This window comes from Petromyzon marinus, chromosome 42, assembly GCF_048934315.1.
Source record: "Petromyzon marinus isolate PM22_M1 ecotype Great Lakes invasive population chromosome 42, UKy_Petmar_22M1.pri1.0, whole genome shotgun sequence".
Taxonomy (NCBI): Eukaryota; Metazoa; Chordata; class Hyperoartia; order Petromyzontiformes; family Petromyzontidae; genus Petromyzon; species Petromyzon marinus.
Window position 1 is genome coordinate 10,208,372 of NC_133708.1, and position 18,210 is coordinate 10,226,581.

The window sequence follows — 18,210 nt, forward strand, 5'->3', positions numbered from 1 at the left end:
GTTGCTGTTTAAACAGCACTTCATTGGCTTCTGGAATAAAGGAATATTAACAAATATGCATGTAAGGTATATAAGATATGGTTTGCTCATGCTATACAACTGTATGTATGTACACTACGTAGCAGGTATATTGAAATAACAATTGTGTGTTTGGGAATTGATATACATATATCAGTGAAATGAAGGGTTAGACTTTTTAAAGTTATTTACTCAACTGGTAATTTGTTAAAGATTGTTAAATTGCCCACAGTCCACGTGGATATATTACCCATTGAACAGGATGTTCAGTAAGACAAAACTTTGGTGGTGCTTACATTTTTTTCTGGCTGCTAAAATACTTTTGGATCTTGGGTAATGTTTACTTTGAGAGCTTTTCAATCCTTCTTTGTTGATTTTGATTTCTAAGCATTGAGCCAGTACTCCACATGAGCAAAGCAGTGTGCCCCGGGCAGTAAATGTATCTAATATATTATGTATAAAATGATACAATTAATATATTTAGTATTAAAAAAGGGTTTATTTTTAAGTGGTTTTCAATGCAATTTATCTTGAGGGGCAATTCCTGTTTTCTGGTTCCAGAGCTGAGACAGTGGTGGGAATTCCCCATTTCTATGGTGGAGACGAGTCTAGCCATAGGACAACCACTGTTGTACTAATTTAAACTATTTCAGATGCATGATGGGCTGAGGTGACCCCTGACCGGGATTTGAACTGACAATCTTCCGATTTTGCGCCGCTCACTCTACTGAAGTTCCACTCTGCTAGAATATTCATATTGTACTGCACTTCAATGATCTCAAAAGCTTTTGGCAAGACATCGAACAAAAAGACGGTCACCGCATCGTGCGCTTTCAGATGCGCTTCTGTGGCCGTCTGGAACGCTCTTCCTTCCGATATTAAGAAGCTACTAGGAGTGTGCACCTTTAACTATAGATTGATAACGAATTTCTTTAGAAATGCTTTTTGTGCTCAGTTTGTTTTCCTTCCCATGCACCTCCGATGAGCACGGTGGGCTACATACGGTGCGACAGAAGTTCAACATCCATACATACATCTCTGAGCGCACCCCTGCAAAGACAATTCTCTCTGTTATGACTTGAGAAGGTGACTTGAAATTTATGCATTTGAACCTTGCCACCTGAGTCATGGCTAACATAATCGGTAAGCGACAATGGAATCGGGTCAAGTTCCTCCAACTCCTGCCAGTTCACCAACCATCAGTGACCAGCATGGTGAAGTTTAGTGAAACAACCCCCCTATGAGCGACATGATTTGGGGAGTTCTTCACTCGACACTGGATTGATAAAGGGATTTGTGCAGATAGCGTAACTATTTTTCGGTAAGTATGAGAGTGGACAAATAAAAAAGTGCTTTTGAAAAAAAAAACATTTGCAAATGATTATAATAATAAGACAGTTGCCATATTTGTTTGGGGGGGGGGGTAGAGAGACGAGCATCAGCATTTTTTATTGATTTGATTCATCCATGTATTTTAAAATAAATCAATAGCAATATCATGGGCTGATTAGCAAGTGACGTTCTGCATCCACTCTTTCTATAAAACAAACATTAAGTAAACAAGCGTGACAATAATTTAAAGCTGTGTTGTGTGGTCATTACGATATATACAGGGCAGCGTGGCGGCTACAGATTAAGGACTGACGCACATCAAACATTGGATATTTCAAACAATACCACGTGCGTACGGATTACAGGAGAGAGAACATCGAGTTAAATGTTTAAAGACGAGGCACGTTGTTTTTGTACAACCACCTTCATTATCTGTCTGAAAACAAGCACGGATTGTTGAATGTCTTTACACGACCCTCGATTGCCCACCACAGTGTGAATGCGTGTGGTCCATTAAATATCTGCTCGTTCCTAAGCTGCGACTCGTGGTGTGCAAGTATTACGCAACACTTTTATTGCGTTTTTATCCACCAGCAATTTTGGAGGGGGAAGGGGGGGGGGGGATTTCCATCAGAATTACAAGTGGATTACACTCTTTTTTTGGGGGGTGGGGGATTAGTTCATTGCAATAATTCTAAAGGCTTATTTACCGAGTGCCTTGCTTCATAGCTATCTCTCTCTCGAAAAACAAATTCAGGACCATGAAAGTGTACAGAAGAATGACACTCTTCTCCGACGGGCGAGTATACGTCTCGCTGTCTCCACGATCAACGTCCGCTGTGATAGTCGGCGTTCTAAACTGAGAAGCGGGCAAAGGGATCACGGAGACAGAACGGAGGAAAGCGTGGATTAGCGGTTGCGAAAGGAGTTGAACGCTCGTGCGCGCGCGCGTGTGCGTCCGCAAGCTAATCACGTCGTCGGACACATTAAGAAAGGCGGGTGGAATTTTTTTACGAGACGCAAGAAATGGAACGTGCAGCGAGGAATGTGACGCGTCCGAGAGAAAGTCCACCGAGGAGATGGAGCGATGGATGGCCTGAGCTGGTGTCGAGGTGCTTCGGTGGATTATTGCGTCCGAGGTGGAAGGCGGCTTGGAGGGGCCTTGACCCTGCAGTGGATTGACCGTGGCTTTTGATGAAAGCGTCGCAGCACGAATTTGCCTCTTGAATTGCGCTTCTTGTTTTCCTCTATTAGCCCGTCCTCGTGTGAAAATGTGAAGCCTGAATAGTGTCAGATTTAAGTGTGCATAATACACTTTGCTGTTACACAGGTAATACGGCTTATCGTTTCCATCGATCTTGTTCGAGTCAACGTTTATTTTTTTTACTGAAATCTACATAATGACATGATGAAGTTGAAATGAGCACATTGTGATCGTGTTATAATAATGAGTAAGCTAACTGAGTCGGGTGGCCCTGTGCTAAGAGCACGTGACTCCCAATCAGAAGTCTGTGAGTCAAACATCCCATTTAGTGAGGTTTGATTCAGCTCTGCATCGCAACAGGAGGGATACAATAAGCATCGCCTTGTGGGAAGTCGACAGTGGTTGTCCAATGGCATGAATTGTCCTCAATGTAGGAACGTGGAATTGTTTTTTTTTCACCAACTAAGATTAGCATGCCCCTTGTCATTCTGAGTGGGGGAAAGACTTTGAATTGACGTCATGAGGACGATATGAAATTCTCAACAAAATTGGCAATACCAAAGCTAAAATAATCATTTGACATTATGGCGTCGGACGATGGCCTTCCAACGTCGTCGCAATGATCCATGGCCCTGCGGTGCCACAGCCCATCTTCGCCCCTACACAAAAACAAAGATCCCCCGTATAGCCTTAACAGACTGTAGGGGCAAGTGGTGTTAGCAAGCACCTATGAAGGCCGGAACGGTACACGAGGGGGTGGGTGGCCAGCACCACGCCCGACCGCCTTTGTCTCCCTAGTGGCAATGTTGACACACCGCACCAGGTACTAATTTGAGGCTGAGTCGACCTAGGGGAGGCCCGGGACCGGTTCAGATAATCGTCAGTGGTGTTGGCCGTGAGCGGGAATCGAACCCGGGTCGCCAGGTTCATAGCGCAGCGCGCTAACCGCTACACTATCGCTCCCCATTCGCCCCTACACAGACTCACACACACACACACACGTGGATCTCATCCTCCCGCTCGATATCCACGGTTGTCAAACTCTCGGTGTACGTTCCCTTCTTTTGCATGCCACTCCTGCCTTGGTCTCGACCGTCGTCCCTTCTGGCGATGTGTCCTGCCCACAGTCACGTGCTTTCCTTAACATTCAATTCCGTTTAAAGCTTTCGTGACTGCAGTGATTCATTTTCTTGGTTCTTTCGGTAAAGTCACGTAGAAGGGAAACAATAAAATAATAAAAAATATAAAACAATAATATTCTCACGACGTTTCGACTGCAACACAAGCAATCATCATCAGGTGTGAAAACCACAGCAAGAAAATTTGAAAAAAGTGGCGGTTTTCACACCTGATGATGATTGCTTGTGTTGCAGTCGAAACGTCGTGAACATTTTATTGTTATATATTTTTTAATTATTTTATTGTTTCCCTTCTACGTGACTTTACCGAAAGAAACAAGAATATTCAATTCCGTGTCTAAGTTGCATTGTTTTTTGTTTGTTGAATCATCGCGTTCTCACTTTCCACCTCTCGGCATACTTCCCAGCATGCATCTCTCCGTGTGCTTCTTGTCGTTTCCTTCCACCTTTCTCCGTGTTTGCCATCGCCGATAACGCTCACCGATTGAAATCGTTCTTCTTTTTAGGCTAATCTTAAGTTGCTATATTCATTATTAACCGCGTGTTTTTTTCTAAAGCAGTCCATCGTCTATCTTTATTGCATAATTTTGATGCCTGTCGTGTTAAGTAACATTCTTAATACGCTGCTATTTCCACGTGAAAATAGGTCATACATGTAATAAAGTGTTTTCGAGAGGGGTAAGAATGCATTGATCCATTAATATCGATGGTTTTCTCACAAACAAGCATCAAATCGTGTATTGAAAGAAAAAAACACGGCTTTTCAGTTGTATATTTCATAAACAACTGCTTCGCATGATCCCTGCAGCCAAACGAGGCTGGTATATTCACAATAACGTTTCCAACAAATCTTGAACCAAATCGCGACCGTTCAAAATAATCTCCAGGATAATGAATCATCACACCTATGGCATACTACGCAATTGCAGCCAGCTTGTATGCAATTTTTACATTTCAATTGTGTACACGTGTGTGTGAGCGAATATTTAAGCAGCTTGTTTTTTAATGGACTAACCTTTCACCTACCCCTCCCCCTCCCCTCCTTTTTTTTAAATATTCCCATACCTGTTGGCAGCCTCCAACTGCTGGACAAGTTCAACTTTATCGTCTCTCTCGCGCGCGCGTGCAAAAACGAGTCCGGAGAAATTTGGAACCACGACAACTGGCGCCCCACTCAACCCTGGGCCGTGGACATTGTTCAGAGAGCGCCCAGCACCCCGGGGGTGGGTGGCGGTGGGTGGCGGTTTCGGGGTCTGCGCTAACGCGAGAACGAAGCGCCGAAAAGAGCCGTGCGTTGCCAGCGTCAGCTGCGTTGTCGAGGCTCTCGTCTGTGCCGGGGAGGAAGGACGAGGAGGGAAGGGGGAGGGGGCGTGGCGAAGCCCGAGCGGTGCCGGGTTTTTTTGCCGCCGCTCGTCCCAGAGGTTCGCACTTTGGAGCTCGGCCGGCCGCCCTGGTTAATACTGCGGGCGGATTAACAACAACAACAACAACAACACAAATTCGTCCGCATCACAGTGCACGTTGGAAAAGCCATGATGTTGTCACGGATATTGCATATTCTCGGGATTGTTAAGAGAGCATTTTGTAGTTTAAAGCCAACGTTGAGGGGTTGGTCACATAATCTGGTACGTCTGTGGGTGACCCGACTTGTCTCACCTTATTGACACCGGGCACAAGTTTTGGGGTGTATTTTACTCTCACGAGCATCTCATATAGTCTGGAGAAAACGGAAAACTATGAGGACATCCACGTGAGGTGTACAGATATATCATGAAGAAAAAAAAACAATAAGGCAAACTGTATTAATTTATTTACATTGTTTTACACTCAAATTGATTTCACAACACGTTTTTTTTTCCAAATCGAAATATCACAAATCCAGCAATGCAACAGAGCCATACTTGCTCCCGTATATAACTAGCAGTAAAACACAATTCAGCAATCAAGATGCCAATTAATTGTAGTACATTTTATGCAATAATTGTAATAAATAAAGGGACATCACTTGAACAATGACAAACAAAAAAGAGTGTCACCGATATAAACATTATTTTCACGGGTTTACTTTCTGGTTTAAATTGTAGATACAATGTACGTGTCTGTGTGTCTGTTTAATGAAACAAAAACATATTACAGCGCTAAAACAGCAGTATAAACAACGCCTCCTTCCCATATTTGTCTCCATAAAAAAAATAAGATCAAATATTTGTTTTTATTGGCTTGCTTGAAGCCTGATTCGACGATGAATGTCAAAACCGGTAATTGGTTTGCCTGTATTCAACCAATGCCTCTGATAATTATGGTCCTTGAGCAACGCCTTGCAGTTCTGATGGGTTGCTTCAAACAATCTTATTTTTTTCTTTATTCTGGAATCACGAATATTGAAAGAGCGCATTCATGAGTTTGTCAACAGCGTTCCCCATAACAACGCGCAATGATCGCTTTGTTTTATGCAGGAAAAGAAAAGTGTTATATAAAGCAAGACCATCGACCATCGCAAGAAAATAAATTAAGCACTGTGACTGGTTGCTCGATTCTACGCGTGTTGTAACAACTTTTTCAGTTTCAAATGTCGTATTATATGTAACAATGCCCAGTTGCAGTTCAGACATAAACAGTTGGTGTTAATGACTTGAGAAAAAAAAATTACTCCTTGGATTTTGAAAGCTGCATAACAGCACAACCCTTTAAGTACATAGGCCCGGGCACTGTGTCAGATATCGCACAGCAGCACAAGCTTTAGAAAGCCCTCAAACCTCTCAATTGTGGTCTCTCTCAGTCAGGCCCATTGCAATTCGCTGCAATCTCTAATCCACTATTTGCCTCTGGGCATATAATGGGCAGGCATGATCAGTCATTAGCCTGCCATCGTTGAAGAGGAGATGTTTAAATTACTGGTGATATTCATTTTTGTCTTGCCATGTGGACCATTGCATGTCACCTATTTAATTCACCTTCATCTCCACCATTATTACATCCTCATGTACGATTGTTAATTAATGTGTAAAGCGCCTTGGATAAGGTACTATATACATTTTAAGATAATATAAGATGGTTAATATATGTAATAACCAATGTGTGTTCCACTGCACGAGATGTACTACGAAGGGTTAAGGAACAAAGCAAAATAGACTATGGATTCTTGAGGATAATGCTTCTAACCATGCCCATTCAAACAAGTTTGAATGTGTTTCCGCGGTGAACACTTGACGACTAGGGTTGTGACCATTCACATCCCTGGCAAAGTCATTGCAATGTCACAGTTCAGGGTCATAATTCGATTTTTTGTGTTACACTACGGCGAGTGTAAAAGCCTCGATTGAGAGTGCAAGTGGCTTCACATTGGAGGCTGTCGCCACCTCTCACCATCCTGCGATGCAACAATCCATCTGGCTGCTTGCACGCGAGTCGATTCCATCGCTCCGTCCCTCCCCGATTCGTACGCACGCGATTTCGATGCGGCTCGTGCGGGCTTTAAGTCCCGATATTAATCAAGGAATCGGTGCGCCCCTGGTGCATAGCCATTGTGGTGAGAAAAAAAAAGCATTTGATGGGCTTTTGTTTTATTTATTATTGTACTCAATTCCCCCCCCCACCCCCCCGATGCAAAAATTGTAATATTATTTACCTGCTATATGTTTGGATTTCTTGCAAAGAAGCGCGTGATGACCTTTACTCATCCGGACCGCATTTCTAAATGATCGTCGACACCACATCTGTGCATCGTGAGATGCGGGAAAAAAACAACTAAACTACTTGAATCAAAGCAGATGATGTCTGTATTCACGCACGTAGGAGGTGTTGCTGTTGTCTGAACTTCCAGTGCTGCATACGAAGCGACCCGGTCTACTTGGGAATGCTCTTTGTCTGCTTGATCTTGGGCCCACGGTTGTCTCTCGGCAAACACATTCAAGAACTTTGTGACCGGTTAAAAAAATACTACATCCGCCATCACCGCAGTGGATTGTTTTTGTCGTAAAACAAAAAAATCGTAACACTATGTAACACAATTTTTGTTCCTGAGTAGTAAGTGTTGTTTTGTATTGCTTATGCCTCAAAAGTACAGAAAATGGCTATTATAATTATTATTATTCCCCACAAACTTTGCTTTTGTGACCAGGACTTTATGTGAAGGAATGACACAAATGCACACCACGTTTTCTCATTGAAAATGAGTACATTTCAAAATATCAATGTCCTGGTCAAAAAAGCAAAGTTTGTGGGAAATAATAGCCATTTTCTGTACTTTTGAGGCATAATCAATTAGGAAATAACACTATCCAGGACCATTATGTTTTTTGTTACACATTGCATAATCAATTCCAGATTATTATTTTTGGGGAGGGGGGGCGACTGGAAGAGGCGTACCCCGTGGCCCCTACTGTCGAGTCCAAACATTTTGGTTGAATATTTAACACCAGCGGCAGGTTTTCCGCAAAGTTCACCAGTTCCGTGAACGCCCTTAAGCACGAGGCGAAGTGTGCCCCTGAGTGTCCACTTCACTTCAGTGACTCAGCGCACACTTAGTCGGTTCGCCTGTACGGGTTACGCAGCATGCACGTGTGTTGAACTTCTTTCGCACCGTACGCAGCCAGCCGTGCTCATCGGAGGTGTGGGGGTGGGGGGGGAAGAACAACGAACTAAACATACACACACACAAACAAGCAGCTCTGCGATAGTTGGACGGAGCTGGACAATATGCAGTTTAGCACGATCAAGCCATTGTCGTCACAGCGTTCCCTCCTCACATGCACTCAAAGAACACCTGAGCGCTGGGGGTGAGTTGGGGGAGTGGTGGCAGAATGTGTGATGGACAACGGCAGATCGCATCGTTAATCATTGCGTTTTGCTTTAACAGACTGCTTTAAATTCATATTTTGGGGGGTCTTTCGGTAAAGTCACGTAGATAGGTTGAACGAAAATAACAAACAAAAAACGAATCCGTTTCGATCACAACACAAGCGATGTTTTTTTTTTACTTCTGATGACGGTCGCTTGTGTTGTGATCGAAACGTCGTCGTTTTTTGTTATTTCCGTTCAACCTATCTACGTGACTTTACCGAAAGACCCAAAACAAATAGAATTCAAACCAGTCTGTTAATGCCAACACATGGTTGCTCAACACAGAGTTGATCACACAGGGTTGATCAATCATGTGTTGATCAACTCTGTGTTGATCAACAGAGTTGATCACACAGGGTTGATCAATCATGTGTTGATCAACTCTGTGTGATCAACTCTGTGTTGATCAACACAGAGTTGATCACACAGGGTTGATCAACACCGGGTTGATCAACGCATGATTGATCGCACATGGTTTATCGACACAGTATCGATCACACTTGGTTGATCAACACAGGGTTGATCACACAGGGTTGATCGAGTGATGAGTACTCGTGGTAGATGCTGCAGGTTGTATTGAGAGGCAAAAGTTTGTAGTTGCCGTAGAATGCCACCCGCTCGAATGTATGTTGTTATTCGCGAGGATGAAAGTAAATGCTTTCCCGTCTGAGGGCAATGCTTCGTTTTACCTGTTCGACTGTAATGCGTGTGTGTAGCCAATCTTCCACTGCCACATTTCAACCTTTGCCAAAAAAAGATTTTGTAATTGTAATAAACGGAGTGCCGCTCAAGAAACGTGTATTTACATTTCCATGCTACAAGCTGCCGGGAAGAAAAGAATGACACGATATAATCCACGCAATATCGTGTATTCCCCGTTCATATTCCCGGTTCATACTCTACCGGGCAGCAGCAGCAGCGTCCCACTGGGCCAAAACATCGGCGCCGACCCCATGACACGCTGCTGCTGACGGGACAATGTCGCTCGGCTGGCCTGGGAATTACCCAGGAAGAGCTAGTGTCTGTTAATAGTAGTGTATAATGTATATTAGTCTATAGTGTAGTAGTGTAATGTATAGTGTAGTAGTGTATAGTAGTGTATAGTGTAGTGGTGTATAGTGTATAATAGTGTATAGTGTAGTAGTGTATAGTAGCCGATAGTGTAGTAGTGTATAGTGTAGTAGTGTATAGTGTATAGTAGTGTATAGTAGTGTATAATGTAGTAGTGTATAGTGTAGTAGTGTATAGTAGTGTATAGTGTAGTAGTGTATAGTAGTGTATAGTGTAGTAGTGTATAGTGTAGTAGTGTATAGTGTAGTAGTGTATTGTAGTGTATAGTGTAGTAGTGTATAGTGTAGTAGTGTATAGTAGTGTATAGTGTATAGTAGTCTATAGTGTAGCAGTGTATAGTAGTGTAGAAGTGTATAGTGTAGTAGTATATAGTAATGTATAGTGTAGTAGTGTATAGTGTAGTAGTGTATAGTAGTGTATAGTGTAGTAGTGTATAGCAGTGTAGTGTATAGTAGTGTAGTGTATTGTAGTGTATAGTGTAGTAGTGAATAGTGTATAGTAGTGTAGTGCATAAAGTGTATAGTAGTGTATAATAGTGTATAGTGTAGTAGTGTATAGTAGTGTATAGTAATGCATAGTTTTGTAGTGTATAGTAGTGTATAGTGTAGTAGTGTATAGTAGTGTATAGTGTAGTATAGTGTAGTGTATAGTAGTGTATGGTATAGTAGTGTATATGGTAGTAGTGTATAGTGTATAATAGTGTATAGTGTAGTAGTGTATAGTAGTGTATAGTGTAGTAGTGTATAGTGTGTAGTAGTGTATAGTGGTGTAGTATAGTAGTGTATAGCAGTGTATATTGTAGAAGTGTATAGTGTAATAGTGTGTAGTAGTGTATAGTGTATAGCAGTGTATAGTGCAGTAGTGTATAGTGTAATAGTGTTTAGTGGTGTATAGCGTATAGTAGTGCATAGTGTAGTAGTGTATAGTGTAGTGTATAGTGTAGTAGTGTATAGTGTAGTAGTGTATAGTGTGTCTTAATGTATAGTGGTGTATAGTGTAGTAGTGTATAGCAGTGTATAGTGTAGTAGTGTATAGTGTAATAATGTATAGTAGTGTATAGTGGTGTATAGTGTAGTAGTGTATAGCAGTGTATAGTGTAGTAGTGTATAGTGTAATAGTGTATAGCGGTGTATAGTGTAGTAGTGTAAAGTGTAGTAGTGTATAGTGTAGTTGTGTATAGTGTGTAGTAGTGTATAGTGGTGTATAGTGTAGTAGTGTATAGCAGTATATAGTGTAGTAGTGTATAGTGTAGTAGTGTATAGTAGTGTATAGTGTAGTAGTGTATAGTGTAGTAGTGTATTGTAGTGTATAGTGTAGTAGTGTATAGTGTAGTAGTGTATAGTAGTGTATAGTGTATAGTAGTCTATAGTGTAGCAGTGTATAGTAGTGTAGTAGTGTATAGTGTAGTAGTATATAGTAATGTATAGTGTAGTAGTGTATAGTAGTGTATAGTGTAGTAGTGTATAGTAGTGTATAGTGTAGTAGTGTATAGCAGTGTAGTGTATAGTAGTGTAGTGTATTGTAGTGTATAGTGTAGTAGTGAATAGTATATAGTAGTGTAGTGCATAAAGTGTATAGTGTATAGTAGTGTATAATAGTGTATAGTGTAGTAGTGTATAGTAGTGTATAGTAATGCATAGTTTTGTAGTGTATAGTAGTGTATAGTGTAGTAGTGTATAGTAGTGTATAGTGTAGTATAGTGTAGTGTATAGTAGTGTATGGTATAGTAGTGTATAGTAGTGTATATGGTAGTAGTGTATAGTGTATAATAGTGTAGTAGTGTATAGTAGTGTATAGTGTAGTAGTGTATAGTGTGTAGTAGTGTATAGTGGTGTAGTATAGTAGTGTATAGCAGTGTATATTGTAGAAGTGTATAGTGTAATAGTGTATAGTAGTGTATAGTGTATAGCAGTGTATAGTGTAGTAGTGTATAGTGTAATAGTGTTTAGTGGTGTATAGCGTATAGTAGTGCATAGTGTAGTAGTGTATAGTGTAGTGTATAGTGTAGTTGTGTATAGTGTAGTAGTGTATAATGTGTCGTAATGTATAGTGGTGTATAGTGTAGTAGTGTATAGCAGTGTATAGTGTAGTAGTGTATAGTGTAATAATGTATAGTAGTGTATAGTGGTGTATAGTGTAGTAGTGTATAGCAGTGTATAGTGTAGTAGTGTATAGTGTAATAGTGTATAGCGGTGTATAGTGTAGTAGTGTAAAGTGTAGTAGTGTATAGTGTAGTTGTGTATAGTGTGTAGTAGTGTATAGTGGTGTATAGTGTAGTAGTGTATAGCAGTATATAGTGTAGTAGTGTATAGTGGAATAGTGTATAGTGGTGTATAGTGTAGTAGTGTATAGTGTAGTAGTGTATAGTACTGTATAGTGTAATAGTGTATAGTGGTGTATAGTGTAGTAGTGTATAGTGTAATAGTGTATAGTGGTGTATAGTGTAATAGTGTATAGTGTAGTAGTGTATAGTAGTGTATAGTAGTTTATAGTGTATAGTAGTGTATAGTGTAGTGTATAGTAGTGTATAGTGTATAGTAGTGTATATTAGTGTATATTAGTGTATAGTGTAGTAGTGTATAGTAGTGTATAGTGTAGTAGTGTATAGTGGTGTATAGTGTAATAGTGTATAGTGTATAGTAGTGTATAGTGTATTAGTGTATAGTGTATAGTAGTGTATAGTGTATATTAGTGTATAGTAGTGTATAGTAGTGTATAGTGTAGTAGTGTATAGTGTAGTAGTGTATAGTGTAGTAGTGTATAGTGTAGTAGTGTATAGTAGTATATAGTGTAGTAGTGTATAGTGTATAGTAGTGTATAGTAGTGTATAGTGTAGTAGTGTATAGTGTATAGTAGTGTATAGTGTATAGTAGTGTATAGTAGTGTATAGTGTAGTAGTCTATAGTGTAGTAGTGTATAGTAGTGTATAGTGTATAGTAGTGTATAGTAGTGCTGGAGTCTGTCGCCAGGGAGTGGGAGGTGTGGACCGCCACTACTCAACACGCTGCCGCCGCGACGCTCACCAGGACCAAGCGGACTGAGAAACGAACGTACGAACGAACTTTCGTATTTTTGAAAGTGAACTGTCAATCATTCCAACATTCATTGCTCATCTTTAAAAAAGAACAAATAATGTTTCCAACATTATATACTTATGCAAATAAAATAAATATCCAGGTGTATGCAATTACTGTGAATTCCGAATGTAAATCGTTGCAACTTAGTACGACATCAATTCAGAAGGAATAAAAATGTGTCTGCTACTTGGAAGGGCCACGACCATAAAGCACTCGACATTTGTCCCGTGACCACAATGAAGAGGTGTGAACGTAGCTGTTTCTTTTAGGGTATAAAACATGTAAAACAAAGCTACTGCAGTAAAAAAGTACAGTAGTTTCTGCGATTTGTTTATGTATTACATCTTGTTTTCATATATAGGCTGAATGAATAAACAAGCATTTTTTTTAAAGGAACAGCTGCAAATTCCAAGTATATCGTAATAATTAAAATAAGCCATGATTAGTCCAGTGCAATTTTAGGTTTCTAAAGCTCTACATAAGCTTCGAATCATTTTTTTTTCCCGCTGGGAGGAAATCCATCAATGCGATCTTCAGTTTTGCTGATTCACGGGAGAGGACCCTGTGTCGCGAGGACGATAGCCAGGATAATGAACAAGACGTGCGCCGGCAATGACGGGCCTCTCTTCGATGTGCTAGAGTTGTCCGCGTTTGCGTCTGCCAGAAAGAAAGAAAAAAGACACCGAAATTAAAAACAGCTTGAGAGTTGAAAAAAAAAGACACGCACGCGCATACACGCACACACGCGCGCGCAATGACGTACACACGCACACACGCGCGCGTAATGACGTACACACGCACACACGCGCGCGCAATGACGTACACACGCACACACGCGCGCGCAATGACGTACACAGCATTCGGATCCACGTGGTTGGAGTGACCGTTTTGTGTCATCCCATACTGAATTCAGCCAGATCACAACAACGCTCAGGCACTCACACAACAACAATAACAACAACAAAACTGCCATTCGCCACTCAGTCAACACGGCGCTTGTGCCAGGCTATGTGCACTTTAAGGTCACGTGAAGTGTCGAACGGCCGCTGGCTGGCAGGAGGTCATGGGGCAGATCCAGCAGGTGCCATGGGTTGACTGACTGGGATGACTGGCCGACTCACTCACTCGATCACACACTCACCCACTTAGCTCATCACACTGCAGGTCAAAACACTCAGTTCCTACTTCACTGCACGTAATCGTTCATAAAGTAAAAGCGGGCAGTTTGATTTATCCAGCACTCACTTGCTCACTCATGGCGGGCGGTCATCCCCATATCACTCTTCTATTGCTACTACAGTACTCACCCGTTTATTCCTTCACCTGTGTTGGGGATTCGGCCTACCAGATTGACTGGTTCACCTCATCCGTATAACATTCAGCCACCACACTGCAGATCACAAGAGCACCCACCCACTCACACATCACCCACTCATTCACTCACACTCACACTCACCCACCCACTCATCACACTGCAGATCAAAAAACACTTATCTTTGCTCCTTCAATTGCACTGCTCTGCTTTAGGAAGTACATCCCATCGTCTCTTTCCCCAAGTTCCTATGACCTTGCTCAGTTCAACGGACACATCAACACACGGACTCTCATCTATTGCAACGTTAAGAGTGATATTGTTTCTGGCCACTTGGCATGAAAGCCTCCCCATGGAATCTTCAATCATGGGAGTTGCTTGTCCACATTTCATCACACCGGTCATTGACTGTTTGTGGGTAATTGTGCATACCTCCAAGATCATGTGTTTAGTAAACGAGCGCACATACAACGATGGGGATTGCAGAAACATAAGGCTACAGAAGCCTTTCTGCATAATGATGCAGTCTTATCGGGCTCCAATGCAAGTGCAATTTATTTCACTGATAAGCCTCTGACAAGGGTCACGGTGAGCTAAGAGAGCAAAGGGGGTCTATTCATTTCAACACGATGGTTGTTGATGGGACCTGTCATTTCATTCACTTCTTTTACCCCAACACCTGCCGATCACTTTAAGACACTCTAAGACGAGTGGCTGTTCACCTCCTAACGAGCAATCTACAAGTGACGCAATCTCTATGGGCGCATGCGAAAAGTTTACCGGCTCTTGCCGCTCAAGTTTTCAGAAGCCCAACACGTTTTAACGGTGCCACACAAGAACGCCTGAGCTTGCACGTGCCACTGGACACTTGCACACTGGACACGTGCCCAATTGTCGAGAGTCGCACTGGCTGTGGGGTCACCACGGTGAGCATGCCGCGCTCGCAATCCAGAGGTCGCCGGTTCGACTCGATCTCCCTGGCGTGGCAGTTGAAACAACGGCGCAGGTTTCTTGAATCGTCACCCTAACCCACCCACCCACCCACCACCACCACCACCTATGTCCACCCAGCAGCATAAATGGATAGAGCGCACTGAGTCGATCGACACGTGCGCGTATGGTGAAGTAGAGTCTGGGTCGCCCCACTTATTTATTTTACATTTATACAGAGCGCCTAGGCCCCGCGGCGCTTTGCACAGTTTCTAAAAGCGGCAACAACAACAAAATTATGGCAAGGGGCAGTGCAAGGGCCGACGAATGAGTGACCCTTCACTGACGGCACGTAGGGGGTCACGGATGGGTAATAGGGGAGGGACGGGAAGGAGTTGGAGGGGCGAAGGGAAGAGGGAGGGGATGGGCAATGGAGAAGAGGTGAGGCTTTGAGAGAATAACGAAAGGAGGGTTGAGGAGGGGGACTGCTTAATGTACACCTCTTCTGAGATGTCTCGCTAGAATGGAAGAGTAGGCCAAATACCCTTGAGAGCTCGCACTAATGGAGGCCCTTCCGACCAGCAGTGGAGTGAGCAAGCTGATCCAGGGCTGCCCATGTATCCTTATGATAAGTAATTACTGAAAAGCGTCTAGCCTTTGCGTTAGCCCTGACACACTCTTATAGCACCAAACGCACGCACCCAACATAAAAAAAATTACCGCGCAGAACAACTGACTCATGTATCCATCAACTCAATAAAAGTTAGTTCATCCGACATCAGCAATTACATCTTTAAAATCAATTACATTTTAGTGGCCAACTGATAAAGTGCTACTCTGCATTGTTATAAAGTTGCTCAAATATAGCCTGAGATACATTTGAACAGTGTTCTAATTTAAATTATGAAAGCCATTTTTAAAATATTTTATGATGCTGGATTTATGATCTTAGGTTTTACATGCATCATAACTTATTGTTTACGAGCCAATGTTATCTTCTGCACCGTTTCACTGTTATAGATTTATTGGATTGGAAAGCAAATTTAAAATGTAAATGGGGCAGGAACTGCAAAGTCCTGCAACCCATAATACACCCCCCCCCCCCCCGAGTTATACCATGTGTGAGACACTACCTCTCAGATGTGGTGTTAAGAACGCACCATGACATACAGAGCTTAAGGGCGGAAACTAACAACACAGTATCAGTAATAGACAGGAGAAGTACACCAATCAAAGAAATGAACAGCTCGAAATAATGATAACAAGAAAAATACTCTCCTCTGATTTCTTGGTGGAATTACATTTTCACGTGTATATGATTATGCTTATAGAGGTAAAGAGCTAAAGGTGCAGCACTGAAATTACGTTCTCAGGCCACTGACGGTGGAAGGGACTCGACTAGAAGGAGCTGTGTAGAAAGGCCCTCCGGAGTGTATTTTTGGTGTACACTTCAACGTTCGTGCACTACCAATCACACCATGGCAATCCCTCCGTTCTAGATTTGAAGCTTTCGTGACTGCAAGGATCCATACTCTTTGGTTCTATTCGGTAAAGTCACGTAGGTAAAAAAATAAAACAACAATAATCACGACGTTTCGGCCACAACACAAGTGGCCTTCATCAGGTGAAGGGACCGGACTGTCCAGAGGACAGCGTTGGAGTGAAGACAGCCCAGCCCAGGTCGCGACCACAAGCTTAAAGGACGCGACCTGGGCTTGGCTGTCTTCACTCCAACTCTGTCCTCTGGACAGTCCGGTCCCTTCATCTGATGAAGGCCACTTGTGTTGTGGCCGAAACGTCGTGATTTTTGTTGTTTTACTTTTTACCTACGTGATTTTACCGAATAGAACCAAAGAGTATGAATCCCTCCGTTGCTTACTTGCTATTTGTATTCAATAATAATGACATTTACAACGCGCCAGATTTTCCAGACAAGTCAACAACTCAAAGGCGCAGGGCCAAGCTCAGGGCTGCTCGAAAGCCTGACCCAAACAGATAGACGAGGACTTTAGATGTTTCTTTACAAGTCAGAGTGCATTTGATGTTGCGAATGTGCAAAGGGATAAAGTTCCGCACTGAGGGGGCGACAGCGGAGAACTGAAGTGAGGCTTTAACAGTATAGTTTAGTGGATAGTAGTTTAGTGTATAGTAGCGAATAGTAGTGTATAGTCGTGGATAATAGTGCGTATAGTAGTGTAGTGTGTAGTAGTGTAGTGTATATTAATGTACTGTATAGTGTATAGTAGTGTATTGTATAGTAGTGTAGTGTATCGTAGTGTATTGTGTATACTGTAATGTATAGTAGTGTATAGTGTTGTGTATAGTAGTGTAGTGTATTGCATAGTGTCGTGTATAGTGTAGTGTATAGTAGCGTAGTGTATAGTGTAGCGTATAGTGATACTAGGCTGTAACAGTTCGAGACCTCGATGTCCGAAGCAAATTTTGAGTGACGCATGTACGTATGCATCGATTCACTATTTAAAATCAATTCTTAAGCACACGACACACGCATAAATCACTTATTAACTATTCATACAAATTACACGCAAGCAATATCTTACGATAATATTCAGGGTGATAGAGGAAACAAAAACTAAATATGAATAAAACAACAAAAAACGTAGACGGTAAAATCAAGGGAGAAATAATAATCGATGCTTCAATTGAATGATGTTAGCAAATTGCGACAATTCATGAATGCGCGTGCGTGGGTGCGTGGGTGTGATTAATCGCGTACGTATTTGTGGCAGTCGCTTGCAGGCGGAACACGCACCGCCGCCGGACTGTGCATATTATTTATTTGCAAGGCAAGGACACGGCAAATCACGGGGCCTCCGAGCTGTGCAAGAAACGTGATACATTCGGCCGTGTTCTTATTAATTGAGGTGCCACGTGGACGGACGTTGCCCTAGGGAGGTGGAGAGGGGGGGGGGTCGTCAGTGAGGGATGATGTGCTCCGAACAATGTTGCGGATGCTGAAAACCACCCCCAGGGTGTCCGTGTTAATGAGCAGCGCATTCTCCTCACCGGGGTTAGTCCGGATACGAAGCTGGGGACTGGCGGGGCCCTCTCCGTCCTCGCTGTGGGCCCTCACTTGGATGACGTACGTTTCGCTGTCAGGGAAGGTCAGCTCCACATACGTCTGGTTTGTCACGATCTCCTTCTGCGCGGTCCCTTCGAGCGAGTGATACGTGATCTGCACACGAGCGGCCAAACACTCACTCGTGCCTTGCTGGAATTTGCGCGCTCCGCTTTATGAACTGTCAAGAGTTCAACGCAGAAACT

At 42.5% G+C, this 18,210-nt stretch overlaps 1 protein-coding gene across 1 annotated transcript in view; it reads right to left on the minus strand.

Annotated features, from left to right (window-relative positions):
* Positions 1–5,481: 5,481 nt before the first annotated feature.
* The window catches only part of LOC116951115 (contactin-4-like), a 158,362-nt gene continuing 145,633 nt past the window's right edge, over positions 5,482–18,210 (minus strand). Inside the window, exons 22-23 of the mRNA XM_032969528.2 lie at positions 17,953–18,121; positions 5,482–13,340 (exon numbers count right to left, since the gene is read on the minus strand). Of these exons, the coding sequence (XP_032825419.1) occupies positions 13,231–13,340; positions 17,953–18,121 (279 nt within the window). The 3' untranslated portion in view covers positions 5,482–13,230. The remainder of the gene's footprint in view (positions 13,341–17,952; positions 18,122–18,210) is intronic.